The sequence below is a fragment of the Dipodomys spectabilis genome, unplaced genomic scaffold (genome assembly GCF_019054845.1).
Source record: "Dipodomys spectabilis isolate Male_0828 unplaced genomic scaffold, ASM1905484v1 ptg000197l, whole genome shotgun sequence".
Lineage (NCBI taxonomy): Eukaryota > Metazoa > Chordata > Mammalia > Rodentia > Heteromyidae > Dipodomys > Dipodomys spectabilis.
In genome coordinates, this window is record NW_024870874.1 from 12249962 (window position 1) to 12271521 (window position 21560).

The 21560-nt window shown below is 39.6% G+C and overlaps 1 protein-coding gene and 1 long non-coding RNA gene across 2 annotated transcripts; one reads left to right on the top strand and one right to left on the bottom strand.

Annotated features, from left to right (window-relative positions):
- The first annotated feature begins 1127 nt into the window (after window positions 1–1127).
- Window positions 1128–2051, top strand: LOC122121877. Its single transcript, XR_006150043.1, has 2 exons — window positions 1128–1640; window positions 1777–2051. It is a non-coding gene; the product is annotated as an uncharacterized LOC122121877 (long non-coding RNA).
- Window positions 2052–2143: 92 nt separating this feature from the next.
- On the bottom strand, window positions 2144–4243 carry Tmem229a (transmembrane protein 229A). Its single transcript, XM_042696087.1, has one exon. It carries the CDS (start codon window positions 3826–3828, stop codon window positions 2740–2742), a length of 1089 nt encoding a protein of 362 aa, XP_042552021.1. The 5' UTR covers window positions 3829–4243; the 3' UTR covers window positions 2144–2739.
- Window positions 4244–21560: the final 17317 nt, after the last annotated feature.

Sequence of the window (21560 nt, forward strand, 5' to 3'; positions counted from 1 at the left end):
ACGGGCTTCAACTCAGTCTCTTACTCTGGCTTGGTTTTTATCCTCATGGCTAATGCTCTACCACTTGAACCATACCTTCACCTCCAGCTTTTAGCTGGTTAATTGGAGATAAGAGTCTCTTGGTTTGTCTCTGGCTGTGTTTGACTCTTGATCATCAGATCTCAGCATCCTTAGTAGTTATAGACATGAGACACCAGCATGTGGCTGGACAGTTCAGAGTGGTACCTGCTAAATCAGGAGAAATGCCCGGATATAGTGATTGAGCTGAATGAAGGAAAACGTTGACCTTGCCTTTAAATGGACTAACAGTAAAAACAAAATGGCATGCTTTGTTACTTCTTGATAGACTTCTGGCCCTGAGAATGCTGGTCAAGGTAGTTTCTCTGACTATGAACAGGATGTGGAAGGTAAGAGTTCAAACCTGCATATTTAATAAGTTTCACATAAATCTGGGATCTGGTGAAGCATAAAGAACTTTTCTTAAGTGAGAGTCTCAGCAAGCATTTGTCTTACTTTTACCTTTCCACTCAAAGTGTGCATTGGCTAAAATAACCAGTTTGACATGATCCATTTCAAATAGGGGTTATAATGTACCATTATGTATAAGTTACCTCACAACGTCATTAAGTGGCTTCAAATAAGACAACATTCAGAGAACAATGTAGGATTCAAATAAATCTAAGTACATATTCCTTTTATTTCTTTTTTTTTTTTTGTCAGTTGTGGGGTTTGAACTCTGGGCCTGAGCACTATCCCTCAGCTCTTCAGCTCAAGGTGAAGCTTGAGCTACAGCACCACTTCTGGTCTTCTGGTGGTTTATTGGAGATAAGAGTTTCACGGACTTTGAGCCAGGCTGGTTTTGAACCACGATCCTCAGATCTCAGCCTCCTGAGTAGCTAGGATTACAGGAGTGAGCCACTGGCGCCCGGCTATTTCTTTTATTTCTATAGCAAATAGATTTTTGTTTGTTTTTGTCAATTGTGGGGCTTGAACCCAGGGCCTGTGTAATGTCCCTAAGCTCTTTCTTGCTCATTATACCACTTTGAGCCGCAGCACCACTTCTGTTTTTTGAGTGGTTAATTGGAAATAAGAGTCTCACAGGGACTTTTTTTGCCTGGGCTGGCTTTGAACCTCAATCCTCAGATCTCAGCCTCCTTAGTTACTAGGATTACAGGTATAAGCCACTGACATCTGGTGCAAACAGTTTTTGGAAACAGAAAAACATCTTATTTGACAGCAAAAGGGAGTAAATGGTTTGAATAAAGACCTAATCACTAATTAATCCACATGGAAAGTTTTCCTAATTTTCTTTGTAATGAAAGCTGAGAAGGTATTAGCCATCTTAACCTGAGCCATACTAATCCTACTTGCTTTTCTAAATATAATAAAAACAGCAGACAGTCTCAAAGTACATTATTAATTAGACATGATTAAAAGTTAGTTTCATTATCTCATTTACCTTTGGAGTTTCCAGACATTAATAATCACCAAAAAGTTCTCACTGATTTATAATATGTATTATCACATCATGACCCTAAAACTCTGGGCCTCAAAGAACAAGGCATAAATATGCTTTAGACACCTATCTGTAATCACAGAAGAAAACAATTAGGATTCACCTAATTGGAGTGAGTCTCCAGGTTCATTTCATTCCATTCCAAGTTACTGGTACTGTTTTTCCTATGTCCAAAGCTCCATGTAGAGAGAGTTCTTAGAATTAAAACACCCTTGAAGATGTATACAATTAGGATTCACCTCATTGGAGTGAGCCTCCAGGTTCATTTCATTCCATTCCAAGTTACTGGTACTGTTTTTCCTATGTCCAAAGCTCCATGTAGAGAAAGTTCTTAGAATTAAAACACTTTTGAAGATGTATAGCTTAGCTTGATCCTGGGACATCTAGGGTAAACATTTTATGGTATTGCACAGTAACAAAAGTTTACAGCCATAGATAACACAGGATCTGATCTGCAGGAACACACTTGGGGTTTAAGGCTGACATCGGAAAGCAACCATTTCTGGAACAGTTGTCAATTAGCTTTACACAGTGTCACCTGGTAGAGTATTGAAAAAGGATATCTCTTTCAACAGTGTAATCATAGGAGGTTTTGTTCATTTATTTCATATTTGCCAGTTTTTTTTCACTTCTGTGTTAGGCAGAGGCACTTTAGGAGCTACGAACTGCCCTTAATAAGAACAGTCCATAAATATAAGAAGTGGTAAATGTGTCCAAGCATTAAAATGAAATTAATTTAAAAAGAAAGCAACTCATAAGTTAAAAAAGCCACTGAATCTTGTAAAAAAAAAAAACACACTGCTCTCTGATTTGAAGAACTTATATAAAAATTAATTAAAGAACTTATATAAAAATTAGCTATCATCCACTTATGTCCTGTAGTATCATAGATGCTACAGCTTTCCCACGTTAAGGTCTAATGGTTTTGCTGTTAGAGCTTGTAAAGCTTGTACAATTCCTGATGAATGAAATACTTCAGTTATGTTCGAGTACTGTTTCAAAGTACTTTTTTTTTTCTACCTACAGGCTCCAAAGAGTCAGGAGAGGAAAAAGAAAAAGAAAAAGTCAATGAAACATATCACAAGTGTTTAGCAAAGTGTATTAAAAAAAAACACGCAAAGATTTTAAACGACATGCACTCCATGTCCGACGTGTGAAAGTGGCCTATCTTCACTCCTGCGATTCCGTGGACTTTTCCTCTCCTTCCTTCTCGCCCTTTGGTCTCATTTAGCTGCAACGTAGTGCACCTGCCACAGCACGTTGGAGAGGAGGTCCTGGTACAGGCTAAGGAAGATCCAACCGGGTAAATACATCAGGGTGATGAGGCCCATGAAATTGAGTGGATAGTGCGAGTAATCCCAGGAACAAGCCCCCCAGGCGCGAAGCCCCAGCCCCCAGGTCAGCTCCCACACGTAGATGACAACCACGTAGAGGGGCACCCGCCTCCACGCGCCCCACCCGCGGCGGTAGTGCAGGTGGAAGTAGAGCTTCTCCACCACGAAGCTGCAGCTGCCGTACATCAAGAAGGACCAGAGCGACGTGTGGCCGCTGGTGGTGACCCTGCCCCCCGGGCCCAGCACGTTGAAGAAGAAAGTGAAGAAGATCTCATCCAGGAAACCATGCATCCCGAAGAAAAGGAAGCGCGGCAGGTCGGGCAGGCCCTGGCCCGGGGCTCCCCCGGGGCCGCCGGGACCCCGCGGGCGTCGTCTCCCGCTGTCACCGGGCGGCGGCGGCCGGGGTCGCCGGTGCCTCCGGTATCGCAGGCGCAGGAACCGCTTCAGGAAGACTTGGCAGTGGTAGAGCGCCAGCGCGTAGTGCAGGGCCAGCGCCAGCGCCAGGTCCAGCGGCCCCGGCTCCCCGCCGCCTCCCGGGCCCAGCAGCGGCGCCTGGCCCGCCAGGGTCTGCAGCCCCACGTGGGCCGAGGGGAAGAGCAGGAAATCGAAGACGCCGGCGCTGGGGCAGCGCGGCCGCTGCAGGTAGAGCCGCTCGAGCGCCAGGTGCGTGAGCGAGTGCAGCAGGCAGCGGTAGGGCGAGGAGAAGCCGAGCATCCGCGGGTCCGGGCTGCGCGCGAAGCCCCGCGCCCAGGACACCAGCACGTCCAGGGCGACGCCGTGCATCCCGTAGAAGTAGAGGCGCATCCAGGCGGGCAGCGCCGTGCCCTCGCCCCGAGCTTCAGCGGTGGACAGCGGCTCCTCCGGGCACCGGGTGGCGGCCGCCGCCGGGCTGCCCGACCCGCCGCCGGGGGGGCCCGGACGCCGCGCCGCCCCGGGTCCCCGAGCCGACCCCGCTCCGTCCGCGTCGCTGCCCGCCATGGGCTCCGAGGCTAGCCGGGAAGCGGAGCTCGCGCCGCCGCCTCCACCGCTACCGCCACCGCCGGGCGGCCGAGCCCCCGCGCCGCGGGCTTGCGGGCCCCGGCAGGTCCCCCGAGGGTGGGCAGGGAGCTCCGTCTGGGTTGGGGATCCCGCCCAGAGAGAGCTGATGGTCTGGGGAGGGAGGAAGGGGGGCTTAACTCGCAGAGTCCCCCACCCCACCCCACCGTGTGCGGGCCCCGCCGCGCCCTCCTCTCCGGTCCCCAGCGAGGTGCGGCGATCGCCCGGCGCGGCCTATTGGAGCCGCGGCCCGGCGAGGTGAGGCGACGCCCGGGCAGAGAGCGCCGAGGCCGAGGCCGGTCCTAACCCCAGCCCCTGCGCGGCTCAGCCCCGCCGCCTCTGCCGAAGGCTTGGGGTGGCGTAAGGCGTGCCATGAACAGCCCTGCCCCCGCCCCGGCCCTTCCCACACCCCTCTCCCGCCCCGCCGACCTCTCCCGCCTTCCAGTCCTCCCCCGTGCCCCGCCCCGTATCCCGCGTCCCGAGTCCCATTCGGGACGCGCCGGTGTGTGTCCCCACTCCGTGCCCCCCCCCACCCGGCCCGCGCCGTGGAAAGACACTTTAACAGGTGTGCGCGATTCGTGGGCGGTGGGGCACCCCAGGCATCCTAGAAACCGGGGCCAGGCCTCGGCTGCCAGGGCCAAGTGGCCGGTGCCACTGGCCAGAGGCCGGGCCCAAGTCCAAACTGAGGCTGTGTAGTTACTGTTCTTGTTCAAAGCCGGCTGTGTCCCAGTCCCAGAGAGTAGAGCAAAGCAGAGACTGCCCCCACGGGCTTTGAAACGCAGCTCGGGGGAGGCCTGATCCAAGTCTCCCGTCTCTCTGAGGAGATGGGCTGCTTTCCTTAGGTCAAGGACAGAGGCCTGAAAGTCCCCCCCCCCACCCCCCACCCCGAGTTTGCAAAAGGATTTGGGGCCAGGTAGGGGTGGGCAAGAGGAAATGCATTGCTCTGGCTGTGCTGTGCTGGGTCTTACCCCGAGAGTAGCACTGTTCAGTCCACCCCTGGGTTTTGTCTATGCAGAATTGGGTCACCCTAGGAATGGAGGAACTAGACTGTCAGGTCAGGCATTTCTTTTTCTGTCTTTCTTTCTTTTTCTTTCTCCTATCCCTCTTTTGCTTGTTTGTTTGTTTTCCTTTTCCTTTTTTTTCTTTCTTTTTGGATGTGGAGAAGCTGGAGGGGGGGCAGAATGTTTGGTCTGCACCCCCCCCCCCTCTAATTTTGAGTCAGGGAGGAATTGGAAAGAGTCTTAAAGGTAAATTATACTTATTACCTCCTTTGCCTCCTTCCCTTTCCTCCCTCCCTCCCTGTCCAAATTCATGTCTAGGCAGAAACTAGGTAACTGTTTTAATCTGTGAAGCATTCAGATCCTCCCACGATAAAAATGTTTTATAGAGATTTTTTTTTTCTTTTTCTTCTGGAAGTGCTCTCAGGGCAGGCCTCCCATTTCTAAGGCAACTTCACCTCTACACTTTCTTTTACTTACTTCAACCATCGTTGTTACAATCTGGTAGCAACTTGTGTGAGTTAGGTAAGAAAGATTAAAGCTTGGGGGGAAGACAAGATTACTGTGATTATCAACATTTGTATGATCACGATCCAGGTCTTGAAATCTTATTTCAACTTTGTCAGCACGTTCCTTCTTTTGCTGACTTCGTGGGTAACTGTCCTGTGTGGAGATTGTCACTCCAGGTACAGAAGTGGTAGCTAATAAGAAAGCTCAGGGAATCTGCTTCAAAGCAGAAATACACCTTGCTACCTAAATGCCTGTGCAACTACAATTAAGAGAAGAAATAATAGAATAACATGCAATCTCTCTTTTAGAAGTCTGTAATCTAATTGAAATGATAAGTGAACAGATGGGCAACATAGGGGTGTATACCTATAATCCTAGCTCAAGATGCTGAGGCAGAAGTATTACAAATTTGAGGCCAGCATGGATTACGAAGTGAGGGCTTGTCTCAACAATAACAACAAAGATAAGTAAACAATCTACTAGACTTGTGTTAAGCTTACTTAATGATAATAGCAAATAATTACGATTGACTACATGCCAAGTTAAATGTATCTTTTGACTCATTCTATTCAATAAACTTGGGTTCAGTTTATCATCTATAAAAACAAATTGACTGCTTCTACTTAATTGCTATTAAGACAAAGGAAGACAAGTAACTGTAAATATAGTATACACCTAGCCATTCAAACATGTTGGATTGAACTTGAATGGTTTTGAAATACTAAGTTAAACTTGAAGGATCAATGTCTCTGGTTCTTCCAACTTTTCTCATAGATTGCAAGAAAAACTTGCAAAGTCTAATTTTATGGTCAAGAATTTATCTGGAGAGAAAAGGGAAACCTTTTGAATTAAAAGAAAATAGAACTTTTATGTGAATATGAGTATATTAATGTATAAATATGTATGTATATATTCATATGAATATACATATGTGTGACAAAGAAAAAGAGCGAGGTGGAGAAGAGGAGAGGGGCTTAACTCATGTCGCAGGCTGGCTTCAGACTTTCTCTGTATCCCAGCTGGCCTTGAATTCAGCCCTTTGAATGTTGAGATTATTAGGGATGAACTACTACGTTCTTCTGCAGGAATAAATACTATGTGTGTGTGTGTGTGTGTGTGCACATGCAAATACATGTGTATGTGCATTTTTATATCTATTTGTTTCTCATAGTATTATCAATTTATCCTAGGGCTTTGCCCTTAGTAGGCAAGTGCTTTGTTACTTAAGCCACACCCTCAGCATTTAGATTTTTTCTGCTTTGTATACCTTATGTGTTTTTGTAAGGTAACAGTTTAATGACATGTATAAAATAAAATGTGTAAGCACATATGTATGAATCTTACTAAATGTTTGAGGGTTTGTGATAAAAATGTGAGATTCAACACTCATAATTTTTTTCCCAAGTTGGTTAGGCTACTAAAAGTATTTTCATCATACTAGGGTCCTTGCTGAAGCTTTTCCCCCATAGGATGATCCAAAGTATAAATGATGGTAATATAATTGAGTACAAAATGTAGTTGTTATTATTTGTTTCTCTCCATTTTCTAAAATATTCTCATTGTGTTCTGAAATTTAGCACTATCAAGTAGGAGAGAAATTACTTTAAAAAATAAGAAAAAAAGAAGTATGAGGCAAATGCAAGAAAATTCATCACTGTTTATATTGCATGTAATTCTTTCAGTCATTTTTTTCAATTCTTTGTACTTAACTCAGTGTATTATTACACCTTCAACTGCTTTAACAAAATACCAGTGATTGGTAAAGAATAGAAGGTTTATTTAGTTGTAGTTCTGGAGGTCCACAAGTATCATTTTGGCTTTTCCTCAATGCTGTGAGAAGCTCATGGAAAAAAATATGACAGGAATGTGTGCACAAGAGATTATATGTTAAGACAGGAAGCTAGAAATATTATAGGGTCAGGAATTTACTCTTCAAAGGAGAGCATCAGTACTTCAAATGACCTTGAAATCAGTACTTCAAATGCCTTCCTTTTGGGGACCACATTTCCAACAATGATAACATTGTGTTATCATTCTGTTTTCTCTTTACACTATTCTTTTTATTTTTAATGCCTCATTGTTGCAGCTCCAAAGCCAGGTTTCCAGCTTTAAAACTGGCTTCAATGGCTTTCATGATCCAGGATCATTTTAAAATCAAAACTCCTCACATTAGAGTCTTCATAATTGTAAAATATTTAAACTAGTTCTTATGCTGGTCTTTTCTGCTGCAAGGAACCTAAGTAGCCAAGGTACATCTGTAAATCCAGCAAATCTAGGAGTGGATAGGTATGGGTATGAGATGAAAATGCAGGAAACTATAGTCATATAGCATGGGCTTGTGATTTTTAGGTTTGGGAAGCTATGGAAATGATGCTTTGAAGCTCTGTTTTCCTGTAGAAGATACAGGTTTCTATGACCTCTGGGATTTAAGAAGCTGTCTGGGTAACCATGTCTGTAAAGATTATAATGGTTTTATACTTGTCTTACTGGCCTGGCCAGCCTGTCTGCACATTGGTGCAACCCTGGAACCAGGTTGGTCAATGTAGGCCAGAAGAGATTTGAGAAACAGTAGAAAAGTTAAGACTGTGATGATAATGATCACTGTAGCAAATTCTTGCTCAGTGGCCATAGTCTCCAGGTCTTTTGCGTATATCACTTGGTATGACTTCATGCATATGAGAAGATCCTATGGAAAGTGTACAGAAAAAAATAGCATCAAGAAGAAAACTTAAGGGACATTCAGTAAGATAAATTTGGTATAAAACTGTCTCCCTACATATTTTTCAGTTTGAGCTGTAGGTTTGTTGGTTCATAGTAAACTATAATATAACTTGATGTATGAATATTGTAAATGAGTCTTGGTTCAAGTGGTGAATGTCAGCTAATTAGTACTGCATACATCTTACTTCCCGAAGGCCTCTGACTACATTTAAATTATTATTTTTAAACAGTTCTGTGCTAGGGATTACTAGGCTTGTCTGTATCACTCTTTCTGTTTTTTTTTTTTTTCAAAGAAAAAATATATAAGCGGGGCTGGGAAGTTGGCTCAGTGGTAGAGCGCTTGCCTTGCATGCCTGAGGCCCTGGGTTCAATTCCTCAGCACCACATAAGCAAAAAGAAAAAACCCGGAAGTGGCGCTGTGACTCAAGTGGTAGAGCGCTAGCCTTGAGCTGAAGAGCTGAAGGACAGTGCCTAGGCCCAGAGTTCAGGCCCCATGACCTGGACCCAAAAAAAAAAAAAAAAAAAAAAAAAAAATATATATATATATATATATATATATATATAAGCGAATGACTGAGTTTATGCAATGCTGTGGCTGGTTTGCAGAAAATGAATCCTATAGAAGAACCTATAAGAGAAACTTCATGTGTGATTAAGTGCACACTATGAAGTTGATTCTCCTCATTTTGGAAAAAAATAATTGTAATTTTTTTGGGTGGTCCTGGTTGGCATAAGAAACAAAATTGTTTCATCAAATGATTTTTATCTCTTTGTTTAGCTTCATTTAAGAAAATTTTAATCTTTTATTAGAACTATTATTTTTACAACAAAGTGACATTTCTAATTTGCCTTTAAAACCTTTGGTTTTATTTCACAATGATTTGTTATCCTATTTGGTCATTATTTTAAATCTTTTGATGTATTTGACAGATTTTTTGCACAATCAAATTCTAATTTTGAATCCTTTTGAACTTTGGGATTTCTGGGGCTCCTGAAAGTCCAAAAGAGACCTATTAGATTTGTTTTATTTGTTCCACCACAGAAAATTTATTAAATGAGCATTTTTTCAATTTTTTTGATTATATCTTTATTGCTATCCTATTGAGGTAATATGCAAAAATTGCATAGGGTTTCTAGAAATCTGATATGTCTTGGTATAATGTCACTGGTTACGATTTTGTTATTAAATTATACGTCACGGAAGTAACAAGCTCTCATCAGATCTTTATCCATAACTATTTGAAGTCTTATTCTCCAAAGCCACATTGCTTTGTTCTGATGTCTTTCTGTAAGCTATTTGCAAACAACCATAATCACTCAATGTGATATCTTCAAGATGGCTCATGAAAAGGAAATGAACTCTGAACATCTACAGATGTTCAATAACTCTGGATTGGGTAAGAGCTTTCCAAAACTCTAATGAAGGAAAACAATTACAAAAAAAACCCAAATTAACTGTTGAAGAGTTATAGGAATTTTACTTGCACCCCACCCACATTTTATTTTATTTTTTTGATGTTGGGGCTAGAACCCAAGTCTCTGTGCATGCTAAATAAATGCTTTACAAGGGCCTACACCCTTAGAAACCCTTTGATGCTTTATTTGTTTGAAACGTTGCTGGTTATTTTAATATTTTCTAGTTTTAAAGAGACTTTAACATTTTTTATTATTTTCAAGCTAGTCATAGTTTCTTAAATTGTTTTGAGTTTTTATGAGCAACTCATAGACTGAGCTGTATTCTGAATTCTTCTAATTTTCTCTAATGTATATTTCCTGTAACTCTCCAATTAAGTGTGAGAAATGCTTTGTTTCTGAGACTCAGTAGATCACAACTAGGTGGACTTGATCTAACTTTTTTTTTAAATTTTTTTATTGTGAAAATACTGTACAGAGGGGTTACAATTACATGGGCAAGATAATGAGTACATTTCTTATCAAGCATTGTAGCCTCCTCCTTTGTTTATCCTTCCCATCCCTTCCCAGCCTCCCCCATCCGACCCTCCCCCCCCCCCCCAAAGTTGTAAAGTTCATTTTTGGCATGACAACTTATACTTCTCATTGTTGCAACGGGTCCACCTGTATCCCCTTCCCCTCCACAAATTATACCGACATCAAATACAGTGAAAGCAGGGATTATACTGTGGGGGAGGGACATACAAAGTAACAAAGAAATAATCTTATAAATGCGTTAGAAACAAATACATGAAAGAAAAAAAACATTTAAATACATATCTTAGGGTTCATTTTCCTAACATCACCTTATCTGACCTTTTCTGCTTGACTCATACATATACTAGATATTGCAAATAAGGGAAACCATGGGACCTATGTTTCTTTGGGCTTGGCTTACTTCACTTAATATAATTTTTTCCAAGTCTTTCCATTTCCTAACAAATGGGACAATGTCATTCTTTCTGATGGAGGCATAGAATTCCATTGTGTATATATACCACATTTTCTTGATCCATTCATCTACTGAGGGGCTGGCCAAGTCTCATGGCTTTATGTGTACGCTGCACATAGACTTCAGGGAGACACCTCTAGTCAATGCAGAAGAAAATGGAGTCACTCATGTCAGTCTTAAAAAAAAGTGGTGTATTATAATTATATGATAGCATCCCCAAAAGATTACTCCAGAACCATAACCTTGCACAACCACAAACTTGTACAACGACTACTGCAATGTTACATTAAAAACACCTCTACAAAGAAATTTGCTCAACTTCAGATTGGTGCCATTCTTCTCATTAATGTTTCTGGGCCAAGGGCTATTGTTTCAAAATACCTGTGTAATCCTCTTCATTTAAAACCTTAGCTTGTCTTAACATCTAAACAAAAGCTATAGTTCACAATGCCATGTGTGTCTCCACTGCAATGCTAGTCTATCCACACACACACACACACACACACACACATACACATATATACTTAATATTTAGAGAATCTCTGATGGTTATTTAGCTTGACACCAAAGACATTAAACTGTAAATGAGGATAGAAAGTCACTGACTTCATGTTGTGGGCAGCTTTTCATTAAGACCATGGGAAGAAGAGTCCTTAACATGATGAGATTTTTTTTCACCTGTTCACTTTGCTTTCTTCATTCTTATCTCATCTACATGTTTTGGCTGTAGTTAAAATTTCACAATCAGTAATTTCTGCAGGTGATGCACAAATGGTTGCTTTCTAACTTAGATTACCTTAATTGCTGCATGGGCAGACATCTGAGCAGTTGCTACTGCTTCTTGTGCACGAGGTTAAATACATTGTGAAATATCCGAAGAACCCCTTGGTTGGGATGGGTTGGCTATTTGTTTGACTCTCTATTATTATTATTTTAGTTGGCTATTTGTTTGACTATTATTATTATTTTAAACAGAAGCAGGGATTGAACTTCCTGCTTTGTGCATGCTAACCAAATTCTCTAATTCTTGAACCATACTAGTAGTCCTTTCATTTGTATTTTGTTTCTGAGACAGTGTCCCAGTAACTTTTCTTGGGCCAGCCTCAAACTTGTAATTCTTCTATCTCTACTTCCCAAGTAGATGGGGTTAAGATCTGTGCTACCATACTGAGCCTATTTCTTGGCTATTTAATTTTAGTTAGTTTGGTTCTTCTGAACCTGGATGAACAATACCAAACTCTTGGTATTGTTTCTTGCTCATAGTCACATAGGTTGTGTGTGGTACACTGTGTCTTCTCAATTGGTTTGAAATATTTGTACATAGCCATTGATTGAATAAAAAATGGTCTCTCTTTGTTTGGAAAGCCAAAAACAGTTTCAAAGATCATGAGAACACTATGCCCTACAAATGACATGTTAAGGCTGCAAGCCACAAATGATCATGGATGAGAATTTCAGTCACGTTTTCACCTAATTCAAAATTTGTCCCAAAGGGAAGCAATTGTTATACAAAATTATGGTGGGCTGTAGTTCTAAACTGAGCTCCTGGCCTGTGTTGAACAACAGGCCAGACTAAAGCCAAATGGAGTCACTCATACTGAGTAGAAGATAATGAAGTTGACCTGTTAATTAAGTAGATAGAACCTGAACTAAATCAGCTTTTCCATATTGTCTGAATCATTGTAATAAGAAAGTCCCCTTCTATTTTAGACCCTACTCAAATAATCAGAAGAAAGCTGATGCTGATCAGTATTTTATTTCAAGTAATGCTTTTGTCATATTCCCTTTTCCAGCCTTATAAAAACCTCTGTTACATCATTGCCTGGTGAAGAAAAGTCCATTACTGCATGTTCCAACTTTTAATCCACCTGTCAAAATGGAAAGAAAATCCAGAATGCAAACTGAGATCAAAATTGAGACATTTAACAAAACTGATTTATTGAACAGAATTAAGTTTGGCCTATATGTTATTATATGTATTTTATTTTTGTCTAAGGGTGTTTCTGTACATAGTAAATTGTATGTATAAACACACTGTAATCTAATCTTGTACCAAATAGCTGACTCTCAACAAACCACAGGCAGCCAATTGTTCAAATCATATTCAATACAGCAGACATTAACCGTAAAGTCATAGTCTCTCTCCTCCTCATTTCCATTTTCTGTATGTCACTTCCTTTTTGCTCGCTATAAATATAACCAGGCCATGTGGAGGAACATCATTCTGAGCCATTTTTGGCCTGGACTGCTTCCCAATTCCAGAATTGCAGGGAAAGCCAATTAAGATGTGCAAAAAGTCATTTTTTTTTCTTTTTCTATCAATATTGTCTTTTAACAGTTCTGACAACCATAAGACAGGACTGAAGGAAACTCCTGTGACTGACTCTCAGGACCCATTGTGCAATGCATGGTTGTTGTCATGGAACTCTTAAAAGTCCCCTTGTGGTCTCAGTTCCTCAGATTTCTAAAGTCATCTTGCTCTCTGCTAAATTCTTTTTACATGGCTTTCATGTTTGTTTATATTGAGATCGAGCACCTAACATGAGGTACCAAACATTAGTTTGGGTTCTAAGAGGGTTCTGACCCCTGGCTGGGGAATTCACAGGTATGTAGGTTCTTTCTTGGTCTTTATGTTGTAAACTTAGGTGAGGGAGGCCTTGAATGGTTGACTGGGCCAGCCAGAAATCAGCAGATAAGTGGTGATTAGTAAGGAAAATCATTACAGAAGTTGGTCAGAGGGATGTTGGAAACAAAGCCCAACTTGGGTATATGTTTAAAGAATTTAAAAGCCCTTTGGATCTCACTATCCAAGAAACCTTAACCCTAATGATGTTTCCTTTTAGACCCAGAAGACCTGAGATCCAAAGTAAAAAGGGGGTTCTTAATTTCTAGTGATCCAGATCCTCTATATTCCAGCTAGACTGCCTTTTACATGTATAAGCCACAGAAACAGAAAATACAATTTGTAAAACTGGTGAAATCATAACTACTAATCTTTTAAAATGACAGTGCCTGTATATAGAAGTTCCTAAAAGCCAGGCATTGGTAGCTCATGCTTAAATCCTAGCTACTCAGGAGGCTGAATCTAAGGATTGCAGCTCAAAGCCAGCCCAGTCTGGGAGACTCTTACCTCCAATTAACCACCAGAAAACTGGAAGTGGCACTGTGGTTCAAGTGGTAGAGCTCTATCCTTGAGCTGAAGAGCTCAGGGACAGCAGCTCAGGCACAGAGTTCAAGCCCCACAACTGACCAAAAAAACGCCAAAAACTCCTAAAAGGATTTCAGAAATCTTTATTGTCTACTTTAAAAGGCTCTGTACAAAAAATGAATAAAAATCTTAAGCAATTATATTTGATATATAAAATATTGAATCAAGGCTGGGAATGTGGCTCAGTGGTAGAGTGCCTGCCTAGCATGCATAAAGCCCTGGATTTGATTAGTCTACCATGTAAACAGAAAAAGCCAGAAGTAGTGCTGTGGCTCAAGTGGTAGAACACTAGCCTTGAGCACAGAGAAACTCAGGTACAGAGCCCAGGTCCTGAGTTCAAAACCTAGGACTGGAAAAAAAAAATCTAGCAATCTTTGCTTGACTACTGTCCCATTCCAGGAAATACATAAAACATTTTTTCAAAGTGAATTCCTCAGGTCAAGTCACCATAAAAATGTTTTGCCTGCTCTTTTTTATTAGGAGGCTATGCTCAAAAGTTGGTTATCTTGTTGAAGAAATAATCAAAGTTATAAAGTCACTGTTCAACCAACTTTTCTTTGTCCAGTGTTTTACAACTGAGCTGATCAGAGGGTCATTTCCGGCTTTTTTTTTTTTCTTTTTGCTTTATGTGGTGCTGAGGAATCGAACCCAGGACCTCATGCATGCAAGGCAAGCGCTCAACCACTGAGTTATCTTTAAGAAAACCAACTTTTCTTAAAGCACAACTTTCTGGCTTTTATCTGGTCAAAAGTGTGTTCATGAAGGAACTCTCTATTTGTAAAGGAGTCTAGATTAAATAAGGAAGACAGGATCTTATATTTGGTTTGTTTGGTTGAGACATGGTCATGCTATGAAGCCAACATTGACTTGGAACTCTCAAATCAATCTTCTGAGTGCTGGGATTAGAGGAAAAACTATATATGTTTTGTCTGTATTTAAGATGCTTTTCTGGGATATTTATTTTAACGTGTCTTTAATAAAATTTTTATTGTCATAGTAAAGATGCTGTACAGAAGGGGTTACAGTTATGTAAGTCAGATAAAGACTGCATTTCTTTTTGAATAATGTCACCCCTTCCTTCCTCCTCTTCCAGTTTTTCTCTCCCATCTCCACCCACAGTTGTATAGTTCATTTTCAGCATAGTGTCTAGTGAGGATTACTGCTGCATTTGATCACCCTTAGTCCCTCCATTTCTGTGCTCTCCTTTACACTCTCAAAGACAGATAAACTAACAAACAAGACAAAAAGAAAGGAAAACAGAACAGTAACAAAGAATAAATCCTCTTGTTCCATTTCCTGGAGTTCATTTTGATTATAATAATAATTATTATTATATACAATAATATATTATATAATTATAATAATAATAATTAAATATAATACTACTTATTATTTTCAGTCATGGGGCTTGAACTCTGGGCCTGGGCGCTGTTCCTGAACAAGCACTCTACCACTTGAGAGCCACAGCACCACTTCCAGTTTTCTGGTGGTTAACTGGAGCTAAGAGTCTCATAAACTTTCCTGCCTGGGCTGGCTTTGAACTGTGATCCTAAGATCTCAGTTTCCTGAATAGCTAGGGTTACAGGCGTGAGCCTCTGGTGCCTGGTGATAAATAATATTTTATATGATCAGATGCATATAGGTATTGCACTTTTGTGTTTCTCTGCTAAGTTTATCCTCCTTTGGTCTCACTGAGTGTAAAAGCCTTGAAACCTGTATAATTTATCATGTCTCAATGGATTTTTTTTAATATTCAGTGTGTTTACTTGTAGATTAATAGGCACATTCTAATTTTAGTATATGTGCTGCCAAAGCGAACACAAATATAGGCACATTCTAGTTACTACAATGAGGGAAATCATGCAAGCTTTATTTTTGGGTCTGGCTTACTTTACTTAATATAATTTTCCCCCAAGTCTTTCCATTTCCATTATACCATGGTACAATGTCATTCTTTATGATGGATGAGTATAATTCCACTGTGTATATATACCACATTTTCCTGATCATTTGTTTATGCTTTTCGTTGTTTTAGCAAATAGGGATATTGAGATCTGCCCTTGTAGGGGGAGAGGACATTCTGAAGCATTTTTAAATCTGGTCTGGAGTTGGACTCTAGAACCATAAAGTCAATTAAAATCAGCAAAACTAGATGTGTTATAACTTTAGCTTTTAACAGATAAAATGATATATGATAGAGAAACAATGTAAGGCAGCATTCATATTAGTGATACTCACTAGACACTATGTTGGAAATGAACTTTACAACTTAATGGGAAGGGGAATCAGGAGGGGGAAAAGTGGGAAAAATGAGGGAAGGGGTAACACTGGTCAAAAAAGAAATGTATTCATTACCTGCTGACTTATGTAACTGTACCTCTCTGTATATGACCTTTACAATACAATTTAAGTTAGAAAAAAATTCTTACTTATTATAGAATATTTAAATCAAACTCTTGAGACAAATGTCTCCAAGGGTTTATTGAACTACTGTTTATGTAGTCTAGATCCCAGAACAAGTTCTTCAACTACTAGGAGCAATTTGTTTGCTGGATTTTTTTTTTGGTGGGGGGTCTGGTTGTGGGGCCTGAACTCTGGGCCTGGGTGCTGTCCCTCAGCTCTTCAGCTCAAGGCTAGTGCTCTACCACTTGAGCCACAGCGCCACTTCCGGCTTTTTTTCTTTTTGCTTATGTGGTGCTGAGGAATCGAACCCAGGGCTACATGTATGCAAAGCAAGCACTCTACCACTGAGCCACCTTTCCAGTCCTGTCTGCTGGATTTTAAAGCCAAGAACATTTTTATAATGAAAATTTGGAGAAGGAAAGCATAAAATACTTAAATGGAACCTAAATTGTTACATGTAAATGGGGCAGGGTATCACTAAGTTGGGAGTGTGGGGGATAGGAAGGCAGTTCTTAAGAAGGATGCTGGATTTTTTGCATTGGTTGGAGGAAGGGGCACAGGAGATTTACATACAAACAGGAAGTGGTGGAAGGCCAACCATTTATGGTCCTACCTTAAGTCTTAATAGTTAAATTCAGGACATCTCAGAATTTTTATCAAATTGTTTACATCCAAACACACACACACACACACACACACACACACACACACACACACACACACACACACACACATCTCTTCCATACTGTAATTTCACTAAGAAAGATGGCATTTAAGATGACTGGCTCTCTTAAAATATCATCAAAATAAGCCATTTCTAAAAGGTGTGTATGAGCAAACACAATGAATTCTGCTTTTGATGAGAGCACAGGAAGTAAGTACAACCAGGAGATGGAGGAGTGGAAAGAAGGGTATTCCTTACAACAGTGAGGAGACCATTGGAGTTAATTGGCAAAGCAATCGTCTGTCCTCCAACTAAAAAGGCAAAATGATTTTGGGGGCAACATTTACATATTCATATAAGAAAGCACATGTCATGGTAGGCACATCCAATTGGGCACACCCAGTTTAAGATAATAAACTAAATGTTCAAAAAGGAAAGACGGCAGCACATTGCTGAACACAACTCATTTGAAGGTCATGTTTAGACTGAAGTGTCACTTTTTAATTATTACAAGCAATATGATATGTTTTGATATATATATATATATATATATATATATATATACATATACATATATATTAGGTAAAATTGAGGCCAGCTTGCAAAATTTCAGGGTCATTCTTCATAAACAAATATCCAACAAACATCATCTTTAACTTGCAGAGTAGGATGGGGCTCTTGCTGTGTGCTTGCTTGCCTTAACCAGGTCTGTTGTTTCAGTCACCTGCTGTAGAGACTGGTAGGTTAGTAAGGATGAGTGGCATTTATTTACTGCTTAAGGTGAAGCTGAATGGACTCACTTAAACTGAATTAACACTTTTCCTCTTGCCCTAGGATGGTAATGAACTTGTTGAGTTCCATTCCCATCAGCTCATAGAGTTTAACTTTACAGAAACATGCTCTATTAGTTACTAAGAATAAAATTGACACAGTTTCTCCTTTAGTCTGCCATTCTTGCACTTATATTTTTTTGGTCAGTCGTTATTTAATTTTATTCTTGATCATGTGGTGACAGGGCTATTTTTAGAACTTATGAAGTAAAACTGAAAAGTATGCCTTGCCCAAATTCATACACACACATACACACACTGGTGGTGTTTCTCAGAACCCAAAAGCTCCTTTCTTCAGCTCATATTGTCTCTCTTAGAAAATGTCTTCTGCTAAATGAAAAGGTCCAGAATACCCATCTCAGCTGCAGAGAACTTGCTAATCAGAACTGTCTTAGTCTGTTTAGCCTACCATAACAGGATACCATAAACTAGGTGGCTTAGTTACAGCAGAAATTTATTTTTCTAGAGTTCTAGAAGCTAGACACTCTTTAATCAAGTTACTAGTAGGTTCAGTGTCAATTCAGGAGACATCTGATAGTGTCCTTTACATTCTGGGTAGGATGAGAAATTCCTCTAGAGTCTCTTGTAAGGATATAAATCACAATTATGGGACAATCCATGACCAAATAACTTCCCAAAGGTGCCATATTTTAATACTATCATCACCTTGGGAGTTAAGATTTCAACATGTGAATTTTATGAGGACACAAACATTCAGACCACAGTAAGGGCTTAGGTAAGAGGGACTATTTTTACTGAAATGGCTGAAGGCAGAATAAAGAAGACTGAACCAGTCATGTTGGCTCATGGCATGGGCTTTGAAGGCCCTCATATGAGGTGATGCTCTTAGTATTCGGCATACTCAGAGCTTCTCTTGGCTGAGCTACAAGCTACCTGGTGATAAAGTAGGCAGATTTACACTTATTAAGCCTAACTTTAAGATCCTGTTTCTCCAGAAGCTGGTCATGTTGGTGACATATGGCTACCTTCAGTAATCATGATTGCTTTAATGTTTTGTACTCATCATGTCATTTTGATGACTAGAATGACAGAAATTTATTTAAGTCATCTTTCCATGGAGATTGACTATACAAAAACATTCACCGAATTACTAGAAATAAAATCAGTACATTTCATTGAAAATGAATTCTATTGAATTTATAAAAGCAAAATATGAAAATGTATTTATAATTGTTAAACACTTTTATACAATGTTTCATTATTCTTTGGACATAGAGAAATGATTAAAGTCCATTATTGTCTTTCAGCTTAAGTTAATTTACTATTTAAGTAGTTGTACAATTGAATGTGTAATTTTTCAATAAGTAAATTTATCAATAACTTTGATCAATGCCACCCCTTCCATCATTTTCCCCCCATTTTTCTTGCAATTTTAAACGTAGGTTAATACAAGAGACATAGTTGCTGTTTTAGAAGGAAAAAACCAACATGTACATACTACTTCTGATAACACAACTCATAGATAACTTGGTAATATATTTTGATGTATAGTTTTGTTTAACAATATAGCATCACCAAAAGGAGAATATATTTATAGTACATTCCTTTCATAATTTGCTTTTGTCACTTAATGATGACTGGGGAGCATCATTCCATTTGATAGCCTGCTAAAATATCATTGATAATTGCAAAGGCTTCCTTTATACAAATATTCAGTGATTTGTTTAGGTAATATTACAAATGTTTTGTTATCAGTATCATCTAAGTAACAATTATCCCCCTAATAGTCTTCCTCATGCAGCCTTGTTTATTCACCTAGAAATCAATCGTTAAAGTTCAGTTGGAAAATCAGTTATATACGTTTTAAGCCTGTGTTTACTGTAACTAAATAGCTCCCCCAGGTCCTCCTACTAAAACTTTTGAATACTTGTATAGAATAAATAATTCCCTTTGAGGGGAAAGGAACTTTGACTGGGTCAGATGATTTTATAGTAGAATCTTGGTGCTGAAAAATGTATGTTTGGACTAGTGCAGTATTATGTGTTGTACTGAGTGGGCAATAATAAAAGTAACTTTAAAAATAAATACAGCTAGGCAAATTATAAATGTATTCTTTTGAAAGATATATTGAAACTTCTGAAGAAATTTTATGACATAGCAGAAAGCAATGCTTGATAAGAAATGTACTCATGCTGCTGGGAAGGTGGCTCAGTGGTAGAGTGCTTGCCTTGCATGCATGAGGCCCTGGGTTCGATTCCTCAGTACCACATAAGCAAAAAGAAAAAAGCCGGAAGTGGCACTGTGGCTCAAGTGGTAGAGCACTAGCTTTGAGCTGAAGAGCTGAGGGACAGCGCCCAGGCCTAGAGTTCAGGCCCCACGACCGGACCCAAAAAAAAAAAAAAAAAAAAAAGAAATGTACTCATCTTGCTCATATAATTGTAACCCCTCTGTATGGTATTTTCACACACACACACACACACACACACACACAAAGATGTTAACTTGATAGTCAGTCCTTCTAATTTTCTTTGTTCCACAACATAAAAGTATCTATCTATCTATCTATCTATCTATCTATCTATCTATCTATCTATCTATGTCTAATGACTGACTTTATTTTATAAAAGTTCTCTCCCTGGCAAGCAAATTCCCACTGCAGGATTTCTGAGATTGCAAATTTTCTTAGTACATTAAAGGTATTGTTTGAGTTACATAGAGTTATTTTTGAATACACATGGCACAAAAGTCAGTTCTATTTATATTTAAGACTAAACATTATTCATAGGTGCTTATAAAGTAATCCGCAAACAAATAGATTAGAATTTGTATAATATTTTTAGCCTTCAGCATTGAATTTCAAGAAAAGTGTCAGCATGGAAAGTATATATTTCACAGCAAGGATTTAGGATCAGTCATTTGAATAGTACTATAGCAAAGTTCCTTCATGTTATTATCATATAGTTCCAACCCTATCTCTGATATATCTCCCATCTAACCCATTTTTCTTCTATGACAATATTACTCTCATTGTATTTAATCATTGGCTGTCCATTCTGAACTATTCTATGCAATATTTATTTATTTTTTTGTTTTTGCTAGTGCTGGTCAGACTTAGGGGCTTAGCACTTGATCAGCTTGCTTGCTTGGCTGGTGCTCTGTCACTTGAGCCACACCTCCTGTAGTTTTTTTGTTTTTGTTTGCTGGTTAATTGGAGCTACAGCTTTTCAGACTTTTCTGTCCAGGATGGCCACTAACTGTGATCTTCTGGATTTCAGCTTCCTTAGCAACTCGGATTACAAGCACGAGTCACCTATGCCTGGTTCTACACAAAATATTCTTATATAATATTGTATATACAAGTAAATAGAATTCCCCTCTGTAATTTTCATGAACAATTTACTCTGTACCATATTTTATTCACTTGTTAATTTTTGTGTAGAAACAGTTCTAGGTGAATATATAAAGATCTGACCTTAAGTTTTCAGAATAGCTAACTGCTGTTATAGTGTTTGAGTGACTCAGTATTTGTCTATCCTTGTCCTACTGATGGTCACTTACATAGATTCAAATCTTTTGTAAGAAAAATACTACCATCTAAAAGCCTTGAACACTAGTTATTTCTCTCATGTGGGAGTACATAATGAGGATACCTTTTATATTTTACAAAGTACACGACTAGTAGAAAGGGTGTACAGCTATAATTTTGATAGACTTTGTCAAATTGTTCTCCTAAGGAACTGTGTTAGTTTGCATGTTTATCAGTCATAAAAACAGCCTATTTGCACACACATCTACCAATGACATTTTCTTATACTTTTGATATTGGCTAGTCTGATATAATGAAAATAGTATGTCAGTTTTAAAATTCAGTGATTGTTTCATAAGGGAGTGGTATATTATGTCCTATGGAGAGGAATTATTTGCTTTTCCTCATTAATGGAGTGCCTGTTCCTAGTCCTTTCCAATGAGCTAATGG